Source organism: Microcebus murinus, chromosome 16 (assembly GCF_040939455.1).
Source record: "Microcebus murinus isolate Inina chromosome 16, M.murinus_Inina_mat1.0, whole genome shotgun sequence".
Classification (NCBI taxonomy): Eukaryota; Metazoa; Chordata; class Mammalia; order Primates; family Cheirogaleidae; genus Microcebus; species Microcebus murinus.
The window spans coordinates 26,055,019-26,075,931 of record NC_134119.1 but is presented as its reverse complement, the minus strand read 5'-3'; the positions used below and the strand labels follow the sequence as shown (position 1 = coordinate 26,075,931).

At 40.5% G+C, this 20,913-nt stretch overlaps 1 protein-coding gene across 3 annotated transcripts in view; it reads left to right on the top strand.

The window, feature by feature from the left end:
* Positions 1–1,768: 1,768 nt before the first annotated feature.
* PANK2 (pantothenate kinase 2) overlaps positions 1,769–20,913 on the top strand; it is a 31,693-nt gene continuing 12,548 nt past the window's right edge. For all 3 annotated transcript variants that reach the window (XM_012754977.3, XM_076010962.1, XM_012754975.3), the window contains exons 1-3: positions 1,769–3,227; positions 16,272–16,624; positions 19,983–20,236. In XM_012754977.3, the coding sequence (XP_012610431.1) occupies positions 2,969–3,227; positions 16,272–16,624; positions 19,983–20,236 (866 nt within the window). In that variant the 5' untranslated portion in view covers positions 1,769–2,968. The remainder of the gene's footprint in view (positions 3,228–16,271; positions 16,625–19,982; positions 20,237–20,913) is intronic.

Sequence of the window (20,913 nt, the reverse complement as noted above, 5' to 3'; positions counted from 1 at the left end):
GAAATTACTTTTCTGTGACAATATGACTTCTCATCAGTATTTATTATTGTTTAAGTGAAAGTTTTGGGGTTTTGCCTAGCAATAGGCAACTAATAAGGTAGATGAGTATTTATATGATGTTCTGGCACTGAAATGACTTTAGATTTGCATGCTATTCTTTCAGAATGTGGCTAGTTCCTCTGAAGCACTATGATTACCATGTACTCTGTACTTTTTATTCTGGTGTTTATATCAGAAAATTGAGAAGACTGATAACTTAATAAGCTTTCCCTATAAAATGAACTATTATAATAACCATGGAGAAAGGAAACTTCTTAATTGAAGAAAGTAAGAAACTTCTTACTTTGATTTCACTTTTTGAAGAAAAAAAATTCTAAGCTTAATCATGGATTTACCTTACTTTGCTCCAAGGCCAATTTTCAATTTCTTTTTTAAAAAAATAAATGTTTTAAGTATAACACAGAAAAGTACGCAAATCCTAAGTGAACACTTTACAAAGTGAACACACCCATGTAACCACCACCCAGATCAAAGAAACAAAACATTAATAACCTCCTAGAAGCCTATCTGGTCTCTTCTCAACATTCTCTCTCCCTTTCTGAAAAGTAACCACCATCCTCACTTCTCACATCCTCTATTAATGTTGAACTTATTATAAACAGAATTATACACCCTGTAGTCTTTTTTGTCTGGTTTCTTTTGCTCAGTTTACTTGCATTGTTTTTTTTTTTTGAGACAGAGTCTCGCTTTTTGTTGCCCAGGCTAGAGTGAGTGCCATGGTGTCAGCCTAGCTCACAGCAACCTCAAACTCCTGGGCTCAAGCAATCCTTCTGCCTCAGCCTCCCGAGTAGCTGGGACTACAGGCATGTGCCACCATGCCCGGCTAATTTTTTCTATATATATATATATTAGTTGGCCAATTAATTTCTTTCTATTTATAGTAGAGACAGGGGTCTCACTCTTGCTCAGGCTGGTTTCCAACTCCTGACCTCGAGCAATCTGCCCGCCTCAGCCTCCCAGAGTGCTAGGATTACAGGTGTGTGCCACCACGCCCGGCCTTACTTGCATTTTTTATTTAGGATTATAAACATCCTACCTAGTTGCCATTAGTATATATTATAGATAAACGTTATTGTTATTATAAACTTTAATGATAGCCATAGACTGTCAGCAAATTCACAAATATACTAAAGACTTGTGTATTTAGGCAGAGAAAAAGGCCTTCCAGGAATTTCGCTAAATCTGTGCCTTCTTTTATCATAAGGCAGAGAGTAGCTGAACTTCTTAGGAGTCCAGGCTCTGTCATTTTTTAATCTGTGTGCTTCTGGATAAGCTGCCTCATCACTCAAATGTTGCTATAGGGATTAAGATGTAAAGATACTAGGTAAACTGTAAAAACACTACATGTTTCAGGTGTTGTTATGATGCTGGGGTTCATCTTGGCAGTCCAGAGATGATAAGTCTTTGATTCTTCAGGATGATCTATCAGAGCTCACAGATTTGAATGGAAGTTTCCTCAGGTTAAGGAGGACCAGATTTTTTTTTTTTTTTTTTTTGGAGGAGGCAGAAAGGTAGGCAATGTCTGGTACTGAGATTTAGAAGAGTAGGTATAGATGTTCTTGGTTCCTTTAGAATCCACTTGAGGTGGCTTCCTGCAGTAGCTGGAATTTCCAAAGTTAGGAAATGGGGTTTCCAGAGTTATTCTTACAGCAAGGAAAGCTACTTTGGAGTGAGCATGGGAATTCTATTCAGCAGGCATAAGAGAATCTCAACCTTCTTGTTCAGTCTGTTATAACCAGTCATTACAGGAGAGGTGAAGAAAATAAGCAATGTTGTCCAAGGGACATTATAGTCTCCCAGGGGAGGCACTTGCGAAATAATTAGCTCACAGTCCAGATAAACTTGACAGCGGAGTGAGGGAGTGCCTTGGGGGACAGCGCAGGGCAGGATCATTCCAAGCTTTAGCAGACTCTGGTAGGAGGGATACTTCGAAGGGCCTTTGGTAGGTGTGAGAAGTGAGAGTCTCAGGGAGGGAGGTGACCATTTTCTCTCCCCAAAAGAGATGGGAAGATGATTTAAAAAAAAAAAATTAAAAAAATCCAGGTTCCAAGGCGGCCACCAAATCTTTCTATACACCACGCAGAAAGGGGTTCCAGACTCCTTCAAAATCCTACTTCCGGGGTCCCACACCCCCTCCTTCACTACTGGAGGGTGGCGAAGGATTTATAACCCACCTCTTTCTGCCAGTTGCCATGGAGACCAACCCCAGTCCTTTCATTCCTTCTGATACCCAGAGCATCGCTCCAATGCAGGCGAAGTGGAGGCTGCAAACGTGTTGGGGGAGGGGCTGGCGGCCTCACAGCAGCTGCGGAACCAGGCAGAGGGACAAAGGCTAAGGTCAGCCGCGGTTCAAGCCCTTCTGTCTGCCAACGACTGGCGGCCAGACGCTGCGGGAGCATCGCTGGGCTGGTAGAGGACGAGAGCCGGGAGAGACGGCACGGAGTAACGCACTGGGACTCGGGAGCACGTGACGGCGTCCCGGGAGAGTTCCGGGGCCCGTGGGCGCAGACTGGTCCACCCATGAGGCTGGTGGAGAGGGAGAAGGGGGCGCGGGACCCTCCACCCACGCGTCCATTGGGCGGCGCCGCCATCACTCTCTCCTCGGCTACACCGTCTTCTCCTCCTCCACGGAGCCCCGATCCCCACCTCCACTACTCTCCGCCCCGCCCTGTCCTGGAAGCATTTCATTGGACGGAGGCACGGTCGATCCGCCTCGGATCAGGGAGCTGATTGGACTTGAGGCGTCGGTCCGCCTCCATCCTGTTCGGATTGGCTCGCTGCGCGTTGGCGCAACGGAAGAGGCAGCTGGGCGAGGGTGCGCCTCTGCTCCGGCTGGACTGCCGCGGAGGAGGCGAGGAGGCGTCCGGCGCTGGGGGCCTGGGTCGGGCGGCAGCGGTGGCTGCTGCGGATGGGAGCGGGCCGTTTCGGTGCGCCCATGGAGCGCCACGGCAGGGCCTCCGCCACCTCCGCCTCGTCAGCCGGGGACCCGGCACCCGGGGGCCCCGAAGGGCGGCGGCGGGAGCCAATGCGGCGCCGGGCGAGCAGCGCGTCGGCGCCCGCTGTTGAGGCCTCGGCGGAAGGCGTGAGGCGGGACCGGCCTGGCTCCTACAGCGGCCCCACTTCGGTCTCCCGCCAGCGCGTCGAAAGCCTCAGGAAAAAGCGGCCGCGTAAGTGCCCCGTGGGGCGCCCTCTCGGCCCGCCCTGCCCCGCCCTGCCCCCTTCCGGCCTGGCCACCGTTTTTCCCGCGCGCAGACAGTGCCCTCGCACGGTGGTCCCACGTAGGTGCGTGGCCTGGCACCCGGCTGGAGGCCTCGGGTCCCCCAACGCGGCTCGGCTCCTTCTGGGTTCGGCCCTCGCGCCCGTTGGTCTGCCCTTTGCGTTTGTTGGAGCGGAGGGCCTTTATCCAGGACCCCCTCCTCCCTCTTCTTAGTTCCTTGGACATTCTTTCCCGAAAGTCACATGATTTTATCCTCGAGAAGGCTTCTTTTGAGTCATTTCCACCGCCTCGTCTCTCTTCCCCTCCCCCCAAACCCTTTGAATCCCCAATGGTTCTCTTCCATGGGTTTCCAAAGAGCTGCTCTCCAAGACTTTAAGTCCTTTTTATCTAGCGTTTTCAGGCCTTCTGGAAAATGCCTAACCGCCCCGAGTTGGTCCAGGTCTAAAACTGGATTCCGTGTTCTGTGCACCTCTAAGCTTTGGCTGCTTTTCTTTCCATGAGAATTGAGGTCATCTCTCACCCAGATATCCCCCGATTTCCTTCCGTTTATTTGCAGGTACTCACGATTCAGAACGTAGCATTCTGGGCATAAAGGCTCGCTCTTTTGAGGGAAAATGACATCTTCCTGAATTTTGCCTTGGGAGTTGCATTCGGTCTTCCCAGAAAATCGGTTTCTCCATTTTATTATCACTTTTCTTTTTCTGCATCGTGTATTTTCTCCCTTCCTCAGGTCTTCAATTCTGGACCGCTGTCTTGCAGCTATGCTGAGTGACAATTGAAAGTATCAGTTATCCTGATAACTGTAACATGAGCTTTACAATGTAGTAGCATTTTACATATGGTTAGACTTTTTGGTGGTTGTTGCCAGACTCCTATTTCAGGAAATTGACTTGTTTAAATTCAGAATGTGAGAATAAGGGAAAATGGCAGGATGTGTGGTGAGGTCTTTATTGGATAGTCTTGTACCTTAGCTAAACCACCCAGCTGCTTTTCTTTTATCTTTTGTGATTTGGATGATTAAATGTAGCTCTATTTTGCTGTAAAAAGTTTGGGAGTTTTTGATTCTTTTGTTTTCTCCCATATTGCAAGAGATTTGAAAAACATATTCCCAACCTGTGCTGTTTTCAGAGTCAGTTACCTGGTTTGATTTGAAAAGCACCTGAATTTTAAGCAATGCAAAATATTAGTTTCTTTATGGTTTTGTACTACATCATTGGAGATGGATATAAATTCCAGAGATTCAGCAAATAAAAATCAACAACCATTAGCCATGGGATTTTAACTATTGTGTTTTGAGTGTTTGCATGGGTCAGGCACTCTTGAAAGCTTTAATAATTCATTAACCCTCACAGCTCTGAGGTAGGTGGTAGTATGCCATTTTATAGATAGGAAAACTGAGGCGTCTTTGTCTAGTGTGAAATGGCCAGTGCATGGTGGGATAGAAATATAAACTCAGGAATTCTAGCTTCATAGCTTCTGCTCTTAACCACTGTGCTTTACTGAATTGTTTGTTATTTTAGTTGTTTTTTCATTGCTTTAAGACCAAGCATAAGTATGATCTTTTGTGTTCTCACTTGAGGTGACAATTTTTAGCTACTGTGGAAGTACTTCCATATATTGATCATAAAATTGACCTGGGGAGTTACAAATAAAAATGCAGAGGGGGACCCAGTTGTCTGTTTTTGGAATCAGAATCTGGAGAGGGGTCTAAGAAGCTACATTTTTAACAAGCTCCTCATAGCATTCAGATATAGGTGACTCAAAGGCCACTCTGAAAAACTGATTTAGACTATTTGGGGAGGAGGTTATGCTAAGGTGGTTTCAAAACTTCTTTTAAGGAACTTAGTAGACAGATATTCATGTTATAGGATTTATTTTTTGTTTTGGTGTCTGATGTTTGTTGGTATCCCCTTCATTGTTTTCTCTGACTCAGTTATCATGAAAAGTAATCTCTCAGGTAAGGAGACCTGCTAAAGAAATAAAGTAAGATCCTCATTGTTCTTCCTCCCTTGATTTTTCTGTACTATCCAGGGTGCACCTGTTAGATAGAGAGGCAGCTTGTTGATTGCTGAACCCTCCAAGAAAATACTTTAGTCTTTAACTCTGAGAGAATTCAATGAAAACTAAATCTGTATTTAATGTTGGGAGGGTTGGGTATGGAATGGTGCCATCTTTCATTTGAGGTTAGAAAACCTTGTTCTGGGCCAGGTGCGGTGGCTCACGCTTGTAGTCCTAGCATTCTGGGATGCTGAGGTGGGGGGATGCTGAGGTGGGAGGATCGCTCAAGGTCAGGAGTTCAAGACTAGCCTGAGCAAGAGTGAGAACCCCATCTCTACTAGAAATAGAAAGAAATGACCTGGACAACTAAAAATATATAGAAAAAAAAATTAGCCGGGCATGGTGGTGCATACCTATAATTATAGCTACTTGGGAGGCTGAGGCAGAAGGATTGCTTGAGTCCAGGAGTTTGAGGTTGCTGTGAGCTAGCTTGATGCCACAGCACTCCAGCCCAGGCAACAGAGCAACCCTCTGTCTCAAAAATAAAAAAAGAAAGAAAGAAAACCTTGTTCTGATGTCATTATGCTAGTCTAAAGGTAGAGACTAACTAGTTGTTATTTGGAACTTAATGGAGCTATTCAGGTTATCTTAGGAATTCTTATGGCCCTGTTATATCATGTTCTGCTACATATGTTCACTAGAGCAATGTGGTTTCCAAACCTGTCCTCCTCTCAGTCTTACTGCATCAGAATCACTAAGTATGAGGCTAGGCATGTGTATATGTAAGAAGTTCTTCAAACGTTTTGAGTCAGGTGGTGGTGGAGTATGTCTCACAGGGCTAAGAAATACCAAATAAAGATTGTTTTAAAATGATGGAAACAAAGATGCTAATGATGGTAATGTAGCTACCACTTTGTGAGTGTTTACATGTTTGTGTTATATGCTATGCCAATTATTTTATAAACATCTCATTTAAGTCTCAGTTATCCTGTGAGGTAGGTATTTTTATCCCCAAATTCCAGATGAGGAAACAAGCTCAGTGAAGTTGGCCCTTTGTTCAAGGCCATATAGTGAGATAGTGATGGAGTTGGGTTTTGATTCCTAGTGTCTGACTTAAGTGTTCTTGGTCCACATTTTGTGGTGGGAGAAGGTACATTAGATGTAATCCAGAGCTGTGGTTCTCAGAAGTTTTTAAAACTCTTTCTCTCATCCACACCAAACCATCATTGCACACTACAGGTTTGCAAAGGAGTATAAAGTTATTTTTAAAATTTTATTGAAGCATAATTGCATACAGTAAAATGCACAATTTTGGCAAATGTATACACTCATGTAACGAGAACGTACATTTTTTTTTTTTTTTTTTTTGAGACAGAGTCTCGCTTTGTTGCCCAGGCTAGAGTGAGTGCCATGGCGTCAGCCTAGCTCACAGCAACCTCAAACTCCTGGGCTGAAGGGATCCTCCTGCCTCAGCCTCCCAAGTAGCTGGGACTACAGGCATTCGCCACCATGCCCGGCTAATTTTTTGTATATATTAGTTGGCCAATTAATTTCTTTCTATTCATAGTAGAGACAGGGTTTTGAACTTGCTCAGGCTGGTTTTGAACTCCTGACCTCGAGCAATCCGCCCGCCTCGGCCTCCCAGAGAGCTAGGATTACAGGCGTGAGCCACCGCGCGCCCGGCGATAACGTACATTTTTATCAAGAGCCCCAGACGTGGAGCAGATGTTCAGGAGCTGTGGGAACCCTGGGATCAGAGTGTTCTGCAGGAGTATGGACGACAAACTGGAGCTGGCTCTTTTCTTTTTTTTTTAATTTTTTATTTTTTCATATTATGGAGGTACAAATATTAGGGTTACATATATTGCCCCTGCCATTCCTCCCCACGTTCCCCCCACCCCCAAGCTGGTTCTTTGAAGAGGACTCCCACTCATGTTGTAGCATGCCAGGGAGATCTTTGGGACTTTTGCTGACTTTGGACTCGTGCCAATCATGGAATATCCTTAACCTTCATTAAGTCTAGAAAATAAAGCTTTTGTTTGTAGTTTGACAGTGCTAACCTAGGAAATGGATTGCTTTTTCTTGACTTTTGGGGGAGTATCAATGTTGGCAGCTGGGGCCCTGTCTGCCCTTTATCAGGCTCAATGTTTCACCTTCAGTTAAGGAATTAAGAAGGGCTGCGGCTGCCCACTGGAAGCTCAGGAAAAAAGTCAGATTCCTGTGGCTTTGCAGCCCATTTTTGAGAGGCAGTATGGGAGAAAATGATTTTTTAACCTCTTGATTTATCAATTTGCTAAATGAAACTAAATATGGCCCCTCATCTTGGATGTATAATAAATATTAAGCATTAAGCAGGCTCTAAAAATAGTCCAGTTATGCAGCTCTGTAAAATGGCACAGTATATTATTTTTGTGGCCATTTATATGAAGCATGCATTTGGATGATATGGTTGTTGTGTGCCCTCTATTTATCTGGGGAGACCATAGGCAAGAAGAGATGTAGGCTATTAAAAATATTTTGTTTAAACACATGTTAAAAGGAGAAAGAGGGAACAAGGTATTAGACTAGGCTGTTGGAGAAGAACTTATCAGGCAGTGAAAAGAATGGCTGTTTTGTTTTTTTTTTTTTTTTTGAGACAGAGTCTCGCTTTCTTGCCTAGGCTAGAGTGAGTGCCGTGGCGTCAGCCTAGCTCACAGCAACCTCAAACTCCTGGGCTCAAGCAATTCTCCTGCCTCAGCCTCCCGAGTAGCTGGGACTACAGGCACGAGCCACCATGCCCGGCTGATTTTTATATTATATATATTAGTTGGCCAATTAATTTCTTTCTATTTTTATGGTAGAGACGGGGTCTCGCTCAGGCTGGTTTTGAACTCCTGACCTTGAGCAATCCGCCCGCCTCCGCCTCCCAGAGTGCTAGGATTACAGGCGTGAGCCACCTCGCCCGGCCAAGAATGGCTGTTTTTTAGAGACAGGGTCTCTGTGTCTCTCAGGCTGGAGTGCAGTGACACAATAACTCACTGCAGCCTGTACGGAACACCTGGACTCAAGCAATATTCCCACCTTGGCTTCTGAATTGTGGCTTAAAGTTTGCTTTCTAAATTAGGTGAAAGCCATCTATCAGTTTTTTAGTAGTCTGTTACATTTTGTGTGTTTATATTTCCTGAATGGAAATTTTATTTTGAGTCTGCTGATTTTACAGTATATAGTATTTTATAAGTATGTAGTCCGAGTTTAAACTATTTTGGACATAAGAATAATTATTATGTTATCATTTGAAATATATTTTTAAAAAGAATAATTATTAAAGTATATCTTTTTTTTTTTTTGAAACAAGAGTCTCATTCTGTTTCCCTGGCTAGAGTGCTGTGGTGTCAGCCTAGCTCACAGCAACCTCAAACTCCTGGGTCAAGTGATCCTGCTGTCTTAGCTTCTTGAGTAGCTGGGACTGCAGGCATGCGCTACCATGCCTGGCTAATTTTATATATATATATATAAATTTAGTTGTCCAGCTAATTTCTTTCTGTTTTTTAGTAGAGACAGAGTCTCGCTCTTGCTCAGGCTGGTTTCGAACTCCTGACCTTGAGTGATGTCAGGAGGCATGAGCCACTGCACCAGGCCCTAACGTTTATCTTTTAATGTGAGGCCAAGATAATGCTTCCTAGGACAGCCTGGAGATTTGGGTTTGAAATATATAAACCACATGTGGTCTGATTAAGGTGCAATTCATAATATTGGAAAACTGAGCACACTTTTATAAACCATGTATTTTCCAGTTAGAAAGTATTTAAGTTTTTGAAACCTATTATGTGACATTGTGCTAAAGATGGCTTTATGTAAATCTGTGAGGGTTTAAATTCTCTCTAGAAATGTGTCCTTAGTCAAGTATAGGTGCCTAGACCAGGAAATATGCTAAGGGCTGTGAATAGACTGAAATATTTGTGAATATTAATGGCCAAGACCCATGAATTAGAGTGAGGAAATAGAGTGGAGACTTTCTCCTACCAGTGAAACATGAAGTATGATGATATAGCAAGAGTTCCTTTTCCTACTAGAAGTGCATAGTGTTTTGAATAAGAATCGGAAGGATTATTACAGTATTCATTATATTATAGCATGTTATAGTATATGGGACGGTCATGAAGTCAGTAGTAGGAATCCAAGCCCCTTTGGACAGGCTGAATGTTTAGAAATAACAGGATTATATGTCCTGAATTGTATGTTCCCTCAGCTATCAAGAGAACATACATCTTAATACTGATGGTACACATTTAGTATTAGATTTATTTCTAAATATTTTTATGACTTTTGTTATACTGTTCATGACATTTTTTCATGTCTTTTCTGTTGGGGTTTGATTATTATATATGAAAAGCTGTGGGTATTTGTATTTTTTAATATCTGAATACCTTAACAATTTTTTATTCTATTGGTTTTAATTGATTTTTTTTCTTAGATTTTATTTCTTGGAATCTATTGAGATAATCATGGGTTTTCTCTTTCCTCTTACTGAGATTTCTAATGTAAAAATCATCCTTGCATTCCTGAGAAGACTCTTTTGGTCATAGTGTATGACTCTTACTGCACAGCTGGATTCCATTTAGTGTTTTTGCATTTGTGTTGTGAGATACTTTTTTCTTGGTTTCTCATAGTTTTATTTTATTGTAGAGATGGAATCTCATTTTGTTGCCCAGGCTGGTCTTGAACTCCTAGCCTCCAGGAGGTCCTCTTTCCTCAGTCTTCCAAAGTGCTAGGATTATAGGCGTGAGCCACCATGCCTGGCCGAGTTCTCATACTTTTCTTTTCTTTTTTTTTTTTTTTTTTCTGGCAAATGAATTGTCAGATCTCATACTTTTCATATGAGGTTATGCTAGTAGAATGATTTGGCTCATAAAATTGTGCCTGGAAACCATTAGAGCCTGGAACGTTTTTTTACTTCTTTTTTTTTTTTTTTTTGATTGTAGATCTTTGATCATTTATCAAAAATTTTTAGTGTTTTTGATTTCCATGCTTTCTACCTCATTTTGAGCTACTTTTTGTATTCTTATTTTCTAGTTAATCCTCTGTTTAGTGTACATTTTAAAGTTAGCTGTTGATAAAGTTACCATATCTTGGATATGGTAACCAGAAATTTGTTTTAATGGCTTTTTCAAGGCTTGATTTTATTGATCAGCTTTGTTGTGGCTTTGTTCACGATGAAGATGTTTTCCTAATTTCATTTGCATCTTTAATCTTTTAAGTTTCAGAATCTTTTTCTTTATAACTTTGAAGCCAGTGCTCCATTGTCTTCTGTAATAGTATCTGTGTTGCTGATGAAGAGTCTAATGTAAAAAGCTCTGGTTTCGTACTATTTTGTCTTTTATTTTTTCTATTTGAAGAAAAGTTGTATCTTCTCTCTTTTTCTTGGATATGGTAACCAGAAATTTGTTTTAATGGCTTTTTCAAGGCTTGATTTTATTGATCAGCTTTGTTGTGGCTTTGTTCACGATGAAGATGTTTTCCTAATTTCACTTCCATCTTTAAAATTTTATAACTTCTGCTTATGTTGGGTCTGTTTTATTTTTCTAGCATTTTAAATTGTATGCAACATTCCCTTTTAGTTGGGTTTTCTTGTTTGAATGCATTTAATAAACATTTCAGGCTAGAAGTTTCCCTTTGAGTACTACTTTGAGTATATCCTATTGGTTTTGTTATATTGTGTTCTCGTTGTCATTCACTTTAAAATAAATTTTGTTTTGATATCCTCCTTTGATATTTCAGAGTTAATAGAAGACTGGTTTAAAAATTTCCAAATAAATTTATTTCTTTGTGTCTGTTGGATTAATTTCTAATTTTGAGGTATTGTGGTAAGTGAATGCAGTTTGTTTTTGTTCTTTGGAATTTGAAGTTCTTTAAGCTAGTGCAGTTAATTTTTGTGAATGGATTATGGGTATTTGAAAGGACAAGTATATTTGGTTTTTTGATACAAAGTTCTATTTGTGTGTAATAGATCCACCTTATTAGCTGTGATATTCAAATCCTCTGTATACCATTATTTTGTGTATGTGTAACCTACAGATTTCTGAAATCTGTGTCATTCTCATGTTGTTTTGTAGATTTGTCAATTTCTCTTTGTTTTAATATTTTTTGAAGCATGTATTAGGTATCTAAGGATCATGGCTGTTACATTGACCGATTGTACTTTATGCAGATGACATAAGTTCTTTTTGTCTCCACTTAATGCTTTTTGTTTGAGTTGTTTGGTCTACTAGTGTTGTATTTGCTTTCTGTTAATATTTGCTTGATACAGTGGAGTAGCACTGTCCAGGCATTTATTTTGCTCATTCAAATTCAACTGTATAAATTTGGCAAATCAGTTAAATAAATGGTGCCAGTGAGTCTACCCACTGTTTTGATCAGTGAATATATGATTGTGAGTGAATGTAGGGATGAATGAGAATTGCGAGTGTCATTTCCTTGGTGTAGATCACTATTTGGGGGGAAATAATGGCAGCATAGCCCTGTGACCAGTGTAATGCTAGTCTTGAAACTTGTGACTTTTACTATTCCATGGCTTCTGAAAGTAACTAAGCTGTTTTGTCTAGTATATTGCTCTCCAATGAAGTGTTTGAGTGCTTAAGATTTTGATACAAGTGATAATATTGATGGAATGCCATGCCATTTTCATCTTTCAAAGCATTCACCTTCTTATGATATGACTCTGTTGTGGGTGTTTTACCATTTTTCCTTCAGTTTACTTATATTATCTTGTTTGAGGTGTGTTTTTTCCCTCAGCATAAAGTCGAAATTCTTCAATCTGGAAGAGAAATTTGACCTGTTTGTGATTACTGATTATATGCATTCCTGTCATTTATCATTTTGTATTTTTGTTTTCTTCCCTTTTCTTGTTTTTCAACTGTTTTTTTCCCTAGTTGTTTGAAAGTAGCATGTTCTTTTTTCTCCTCTTCTGGAGTTACCTGTAAATTTTTAACACATTTAAACTGTTACTTCTGTATCCTTGTCTAGAATTAATCAGAATCTTTATCTTTTCTTCCTGTTCCCAACAAGACAGAATTGCTGCTTGCTTTCACTTCCTTCTGCTTTCTCTTTCCTCTTCAACTTCCTATGTTGAAATAATGTAAATATTTTAGTTTCAGATTGCTTATTTTTCTAAAAGTCAGCATGCACTGGTACCCTTTGTTTATTGTTTCTTATAGCTTCTGGATAAAGTTTCTTAAAGCTCTTGGATGTTTTTAAATTTTATTGGCATGCATCTACTGATTAACTCAGAGAAGGTCTTTGAGTAGTAAAAGCTGAGCCCCTTCATGTGTGAAAATTTCTTTTGTACTCCTACTTGAGAGCTGATTTGGCTGGATTTAAGTTTCAGAATCTTTTTCTTTATAACTTTGAAGCCAGTGCTCCATTGTCTTCTGTAATAGTATCTGTGTTGCTGATGAAGAGTCTAATATTTACCTTTAAGTGATGTATATATCTGTAGGAATTCAGTTTTTTCTTTAGGATTTCTTGAAATTTCAATAGGATGTGTCTAAGTTATCTTCCCCTTCTCCCCTATTTGATTCTTTTTAACCCTTAAGAGTTTCAACCTGATGATTCATGTCTTCCCTCTCTCCTGGGAAGTTTCTAGAACTCACATAAGATGTTGGACTTTCTGGTTCTATATTCTCTATATCTGCCTTTCCTTTGTACTTGAGAGGCATGTTTTTTCTGTGCCCATTTTGCTGTGAAATATCTTCATTGAGCTTTATATTGGCAATTGTTTTTTATTTTATAAAATGTCTTTATTGAGTTTAATTTACATATGATAAACTACATCCATTTACATGTGCAGTTATATGCATTTTTACAGATATATATATTCATACACACACACGCCTTCCCCTGCAAACAAGATTTGGGTTACCACACAAAGTTTTTTTTTTTTTTTTTTTTTTTTGAGACAGAGTCTCACTTTGTTGCCCAGGCTAGAGTGAGTGCCGTGGCGTCAGCCTAGCTCACAGCAACCTCAAACTCCTGGGCTCCAGTGATCCTTCTGCCTCAGCCTCCCGGGTAGCTGGGACTACAGGCAATGCGCCACCATGCCCGGCTAATTTTTTTTTTTAATATATATATCAGTTGGCCAATTAATTTCTTTCTATTTATAGTAGAGACGGGGTCTCGCTCTTGCTCAGGCTGGTTTTGAACTCCTGACCTTGAGCAATCCGCCCGCCTCGGCCTCCCAAGAGCTAGGATTACAGGCATGAGCCACAGCGCCCGGCCACACAAAGTTTTTTTGTTCCCTGCCCCCACCCCTAGCCTGTGATCTGCTTGCTCTCAGATGCAGAAATGATTGATTTGCATTTTCTAGAGTTTCATATAAATGGAATCATTTGTGCAAGGCTTCTTTTGCTCAGCCTGTGTTTGAGATTCATGCATGCTAAGCGTATAGTAGTTTGTCCTTTGTTTTTTTTTTTTTTTCTTGAGACAGAGTCTCGCTTTGTTGCCCAAGCTAGCTAGAGTGAGTGCCGTGGCATCAGCCTAGCTCACAGCAACCTCAAACTCCTGGGCTCAAGCAATCCTGCTGCCTCAGCCTCCCAAGTAGCTGGGACTACAGGCATGAGCCACCATGCCTGGCCAATTTTTTCTATATATATTAGTTGGCCAATTAATTTCTTTCTATTTATAGTAGAGATGGGGTCTCGCTCTTGCTCAGGCTGGTTTCCAACTCCTGACTTTGTGCAATCCGCCAGCCTCAGCCTCCCAAAGTGCTAGGATTACAGGTGTGAGCCACCGCGCCCGGCCTGTCCTTTGGTTTTGAGAGCATTTTCCCCACAACTAGGAAATTAACATGGACAAACCTTATTTAAATTTCACCAGTTTTATATAAACTCTTTTGTGTATGTGTATTTAGTTCTATATAATTTTATCATGTGTTAATTTTTGCAACCAGACATAGTTGGCAATCATTTTTAAAGTTATAATTTTTCTTTATGGTAGCTTATTCATTTTTTATGGATAAGGTCTCATTTTACCTCTGAGGATATTTTTGATTCCCTTGTTTGTTCCTATAGCTTTCTTCAGATATTTAGTTTCTCATTTTTGTGGTGTTGATTTCCCTTTTATTTTTTCTAGTTTATAAAGTGATCATCTCTGATTTGCCAATGGCTGTTTTTCTGTCAGTGGGTGGGTGCCGTGTCTGTTTACCAGTCTGTTAGGATAGATTGTAGGGGAGAGATGAGATACTTGGCCAGGTGTGGCATCTCCTTATTCCTTCTGGATAATAGCAGCCACCTGGGTGCCATCCTGATTCTGGGGCTCCAGGGCCTATCTCAGTGAAGAGTTTGCCTCTGTGAGGGTGAAGGTGGGGCATGGTTCTTGGTAGAGGAAAGTGAGGGGCCTGTCCAGTTGCACCAAATACCTTTTCCCACCAGATCACCTGTGACTGCACAAGAGCCTGCTTTTGTTTTCTTGTGGCAGCCACCTCAATCCACAGCTTGGATGGAGCACTGCTACATGTTCTCCCACCTTTGTAGCTGTTCCCAGTTTTAATAGCATTTCTCTTTTGAGAGTTCTGCATGGTTATTGCCCGAATCACTCTAGTTTTGTTGGTAGTATCACTTGTTTGCCAGAATTATTTAGAAAAGAATATATCAATAAATCCTTATCTTTAGTCATTTTTAGGATGTAGGGTGGGAGGAGAAGGCACGTAGAGATGCTCCTTGACTTATGGTGGGGTTACATTCTGATAAAGTTGGATGTACCGTAAATCAAAAATGCATTTAATATGTATACCTAACCTACTGAACATCATAGCTTAGCCTAGCCTACCTTAAACATGCTCAGAGCATTTAGACTAGCCTAGAGTTGGGCAGAATCATCTAGCACAAAGCCTATTTTATAATAAAGTATTGAATATCTCATGTAATTTATTGACTACTGTACTGAAAGTGAAAAACAGAATGGATACTGGAAGTGTATGGTTCATACCAAATGCCTGTTGCTTTTGCGTCATCATATAAATTGAAAAATTGTTACATCAAACCATTAAGTTGAGGACCGTCTGTATGTCTATGTGGTCCATCTTGATCCAATCTCTTGAAGTCATTTTTTTGATAAGGATTTTTTGGGGAACAGATGTTAACTTAAAGTCCACTGAAACCTTATATTTTGGGGACATCAAATTTTATTTATTTATTTATTTATTTATTTATTTATTTATTTATTTATTTATTTATTTATTTATGACAGAGTCTCACTTTGTTGCCCAGGCTAGAGTGAATGCTGTGGCGTCAGCCTAGCTCACAGCAACCTCAAACTCCTGGGTTCAAGCAATCCTGCTGCCTCAGCATCCTAAGTAGCTGGGACTACAGGCATGCACCACCATGCCTAGCTAATTTTTTCTCTATATATTAGTTGGCCAATTAATTTCTTTCTGTTTATAGTAGAGACGGGGTCTCGCTCTTGCTCAGGCTGGTTTCGAACTCCTGACCTTGAGTGATCCTCCTGCCTTGGCCTCCCAGAGTGCTAGGATTACAGGTGTGAGACACCGCGCCCAGCTGGGATATCAAATTTTGAAAGAGAAATTGACCACTGGAGCTTATGTTACATAGGGTTGGGAATTTCTTCTGTCTCTAGCTTGAGTATTTAACTGGAGCTCTAAAGTCTGAACATTTCTTCTTTAAGCCAATGGGCTTCATTTTCAATCTTTGTTTTTCAGAATTGAGGCTAATGGTAGACATTTTCTTGTTTATAAAAATATTTTATAGTGCAGTTTGGGCTTGTCTGTACGTACAGGAAGGTTAGGGGTTGGCACAGTACTTTGATATTATCTTTTCAATCTTTGTCCTGGTTTTTATTTTCTTTTAAAGATATGCTTTTAAATCAGAGCATTTCTTTGCCCCCATTTTTGTTTAGAATTATATCCCTTGGAAACCACAGGACATGAAAGAAGTTGCTACTCTAGTAAGTGTAAATTTAGTTTTTAGAAAAAAGTTGTTCTGACTTCTTTTTCTTCCCCATTTAGTTTTTCCATGGTTTGGCTTGGATATTGGTGGAACCCTGGTCAAGCTGGTTTATTTTGAACCCAAAGACATCACTGCTGAAGAAGAAGAGGAGGAAGTAGAAAGTCTTAAAAGTATTCGGAAGTACCTGACCTCTAATGTGGCTTATGGGTCCACGGGCATTCGGGACGTGCACCTCGAGCTGAAGGACCTGACTCTGTGTGGACGCAAAGGCAATCTGCACTTTATACGCTTTCCCACTCATGACATGCCTGCTTTTATTCAAATGGGCAGAGATAAAAACTTCTCAAGTCTCCACACTGTCTTTTGTGCCACTGGAGGTGGAGCGTACAAATTTGAGCAGGATTTTCTCACAGTATGCATTTTTTAGCTTATATAAAATTTATGGTAATTTGATTGTTAAAAGTAATACCAATAGTAAGTGGTGGAATCATTTCCATCTCTAATGGAACTTGAATTTTCTTGAGTCAAGTGAAGATTAAATGTAAATAGTGATAGTCAGGAATTAGTCATCCTAGAGATTGTTGTGTAGTTTACTTTTTGCCCAGTTCAGATGTATGGGTGAGAATCAAAACCACTGAAAGTGTAGCATTTTATTGTTCCTTTAGTATGAAAAATTAGTTAATTTGTGATAAGCAGAGTAAGGAACTACCTATGAGGAGCAACATCATTAAATCTTGAATAATGAGACTGAAAAATAATTTTTAAAAGTCATGTTATTTCATGTCATAAAATTATAAAGTTGTCTACCATGGAATTTCTCTTGTCCCCCTCAGTTGTTTCCTGGCATGTTAACTAATTGAAAACATAAGGAACTCTGGTCAAAAGTGATGTTTTCAGGCCTCTGGGCTAGTCTGAGATAGATGGCTGACTGCAGAGCCTTCCTCTCCCAATGCCTTCTGATGTGTTTTGTGCTGTGTTCTTGTTACCTAGGGTCTCTTGACCATGTCTGGCCCCTAGGGGCAGTCAGTTTTTGCTTTCATTCAGTGAACACTGTGAGCACAGCCTTGAGGCTAGGTCCTATGACATGGATGGTGGGGATAGGTGGTAGAACTGACAAATGAATTGATCAAGACCTTCAAGGTGCAGTATAGATTTAAAATGTCTTCAGTGACCATGTTTCTCATGCTACCAAATGAGAATGTTAGTTCAAAGGAGACTGTGTCTTTTGTTATTCTACTTGTCTGTTTTTCCTCCTGTGTGTCATTGTATGGTTTGTGACCTTGTCCTCATTCTTTGTTCTCTGTCTTGTGACTTTTTTTTGGAAACTGGCCATAGTAATCTTAATATAGACGGATGTGAATTATTTAAAAGGTTTTATATTCTTTGTTTGGATTTTTCTTGGTTCTTGGTTTTCAGTGGTTTCTTTTCCACCTGTGAGTACAGGGGAAGGTAACAAGAGGAGAGAAGTTCCCCTCCTTTGTGAAAACCTCATAGTGGACTCTGAATCATGACTGATAGGTAAAGGAGAAAACCTCTATTCCCAGAACCCTGTAGAGGTACTCTTTGGAATGTGTTTGAAAACCAGTCAAGCTGTTAGCAAAGGCTCAGTGTTGTGTGGTAATCATAGGAGGAGAGGGTGGATTTTAGACCTTAGGAATTGGTTGTTAGGCTACTGGGGTTTCTTATTTGTGTGCACCAGGGCTGTTCTTAAAAATTATATGAAAGTAAAATGCCTATTAAATCCTGTCTGTACATTAGGAGTGACTCAATATTTAATAAACCACAGTGAAATATATTTTTTTAATGCAGAGTTTATCCTGTTTTTAAAAAATTAATTTTTAGAGGTGGAGCCTCACTATGTTGGTCAGGCTGGCCTCAAACTTGTGGGCTCAAGAGTTCCTCCCACCTCAGCCTCCTGAGTAGCTGGGACTATAGGCACCCTGGCTATCCTGTTTCTTTTTTTAATGTGAATCAGATTTCTTTGCTTTATGTTGTTGCTTGCTTGTTGTATCCTAAATAATGTGGGTTAGTGAAATCAACTATGGAATCAATTATGTAAATATTAATATATCAATTAGGCTGAGATTCATTAGGAATTAATAGCACAGTAGGACATTTCAGGATAACATGAATTATGGGAAAGATCAAAGGAAGAATTGATTTGACATACAGTGTTAGAAAACTACTTGGATTTCAGTATAACACCAATATAAAAATGACTTGGCTTTGAAATGAAAATGCTGGAACTTTGAGATGCAAATGGCAGGAAGTCAGTATAGAATTCATCTTTGTACGGGTGGTGGCCAGATGAAATAAGGACAGTGATAAACACCGAAAGAAAGGCCTTCTGTTTGGTCAGAGGAGCAATGTTCTTAATTAGGGATTAAACTAATTAAGGATTAAGATAAAGTTACTTGTTAACTTTTCTGTCTCCCACAGTAGATTGAAATATAGAGTCAAATGTGGATGTGTGTACCATCTCTCCAAAGACATCATTGTTAAAAGTTTATGCATCTTTTAAATTTTTCAGTGCATGACTGTGAATCAAACATACATATGCATATAAATGTGGTTTTAAAAATGGGCAAATTGGATTATATTTTATAAATGTTTCTCAGCTTGCTTTTTTGACATGTCTTGGAGTTCTTCTCACTTTAGTACATATAGATCCCCTTCATTTTTAATTGTTATACAGTGGTCCATAGTATGAACAATAATTTAATGATTCCCTTATTCATTATTTAAATGAAATTAAGTTGATAACAATTGTTTAAATTTTGATACTGCTAAAATCTCCTTGGCCCCCAAAAGGCTGTAACCAGTTTATTTTTAATTTAATTAATTATTATTATTTTTGGGTGGTGGTGGAGATGGGATCTTGGCTAAGTTGCCTAGGATAGTTTTGAACTCTTGGCCTCAAGTGATCCTTTAGTCTTGGCCTCCACTAGAAAGCAAAAAAACCCCACATAAAACCAACTTGCCTTTTTGTTTTTGTTTTGAAAGAGCCAGGGTCTTGCTGTGTCACCCAGGCTGGAGTGCAGTGGCGCAATCATAGCTTGCTGTAGCCTCCAATTCCTGGGCTCATGCGATCCTCCCCCACCAGCTTCCCTAGTAGCTGGGATTGCAGGTGTGCACCACCACGCCCAGCTATTTAAATCCCCCCCCCCCCATGGAGTCTCAGTATGTTGCCCAGGCTGGTCTTAGACTATTAGCCTCAAGCGGTCATCCTGCCTGGGCCTCCCACAGTGCTGGGTTTACAGGCATGAGCCACTGCACCTGGCCAATCTTCTAATTGACCACTTTCAACCCTTTGGCTTTAGGTAGTTAAATAATAAAGTGAGGCTTCTTTTGATAATGCTCCATAACCTTGAAGAGGGTCTTTTGGAAGGCAGATGTCAGAGCCTCCTGGCTTTGGCCATGTGTCACTAGGTGCATTCTCATAGGGCTCTAATGTCAGTTGCATACCTGCTTCATTGTTCCTGTGAACAGAGACCTTGTTTTTTGCTTGACTAGTTGATACTCACTTGTGTTTTTTTGGCATGCTACTTCAGCTGCTCCAGTGGTTTGTATGTAGGTGTATTTGGGTCTGTGGGGGCAGAAGTCTGTCTCAGTAGTCTGCCCTATGTTCCCAAATCTGTTCTGTAAAGCATGTACAAAAAATATACATCTGTGAGCATGATTTTATGGTTTAATGTAGAGGAGATGTCTTATTGAATGGAATTTACTGTTACCGTGTTGAGAAGTCTGAATACATTCTTATTTCGTTACAGATAGGTGATCTTCAGCTTTGCAAACTGGATGAACTAGATTGTTTAATAAAAGGAATTTTATACATTGACTCAGTTGGATTCAATGGACGGTCACAATGCTATTATTTTGAAAACCCTGCTGATTCTGAAAAATGTCAGAAGTTACCGTTTGATTTGAAAAATCCATACCCTCTGCTTCTGGTGAACATTGGCTCAGGGGTTAGCATCTTAGCAGTATATTCCAAAGATAATTACAAGCGGGTCACAGGTACCAGGTAAGTCTTTTATATAAAAGTCATTGTTTATTTTACTTTATTTTATGTTATGTTATCTTAAAGAGATGGGGCTTTGCTCTGTAACCCCTGCCTGGATTGTAATGGGGCAATCATAGCTTACTACAGCCTTGAACTCCTGGGCTTAAGTCATCTTCCTGTCTCAGCATCCCAAGTAGGGATCCCAAGGACTACAGGTGCATGCCACCATGCCCAGCTAATTTTTAAAAAATATTTTTTTTTTTTTTTTTGAGACAGTGTCTCACTTTGTTGCTCAGCTAGAGTGAGAGCTATGGCGTCAGCCTAGCTCACAGCAATCTCAAACTCCTGGGCTCAAGCAATCCTACTGCCTCAGCCTCCCGAGTAGGTGAGACTACAGGCATGCGCCACCATGCCCGGCTAATTTTTTCCTATATATATTACTTGGCCAATTAATTTCTTTCTATTTATAGTAGAGATGGGGTCTCACTCTTGCTCAGGCTGGTTTCGAACTCCTGACCTTGAGCAATCCACCCACCTCGGCCTACCAGAGGGCTAGGATTACAGGCCTGAGCCACCGCACCCGGCCTGAAAAGCATATTTTTTAGAGATGAAGGTCTTGCCCAAGCTGGTCTCAAACTACTGGCACCTCAGGTGATCCTCCCACCTTGGACTCTTAAAGTGCTGGGATTATAGGAGTG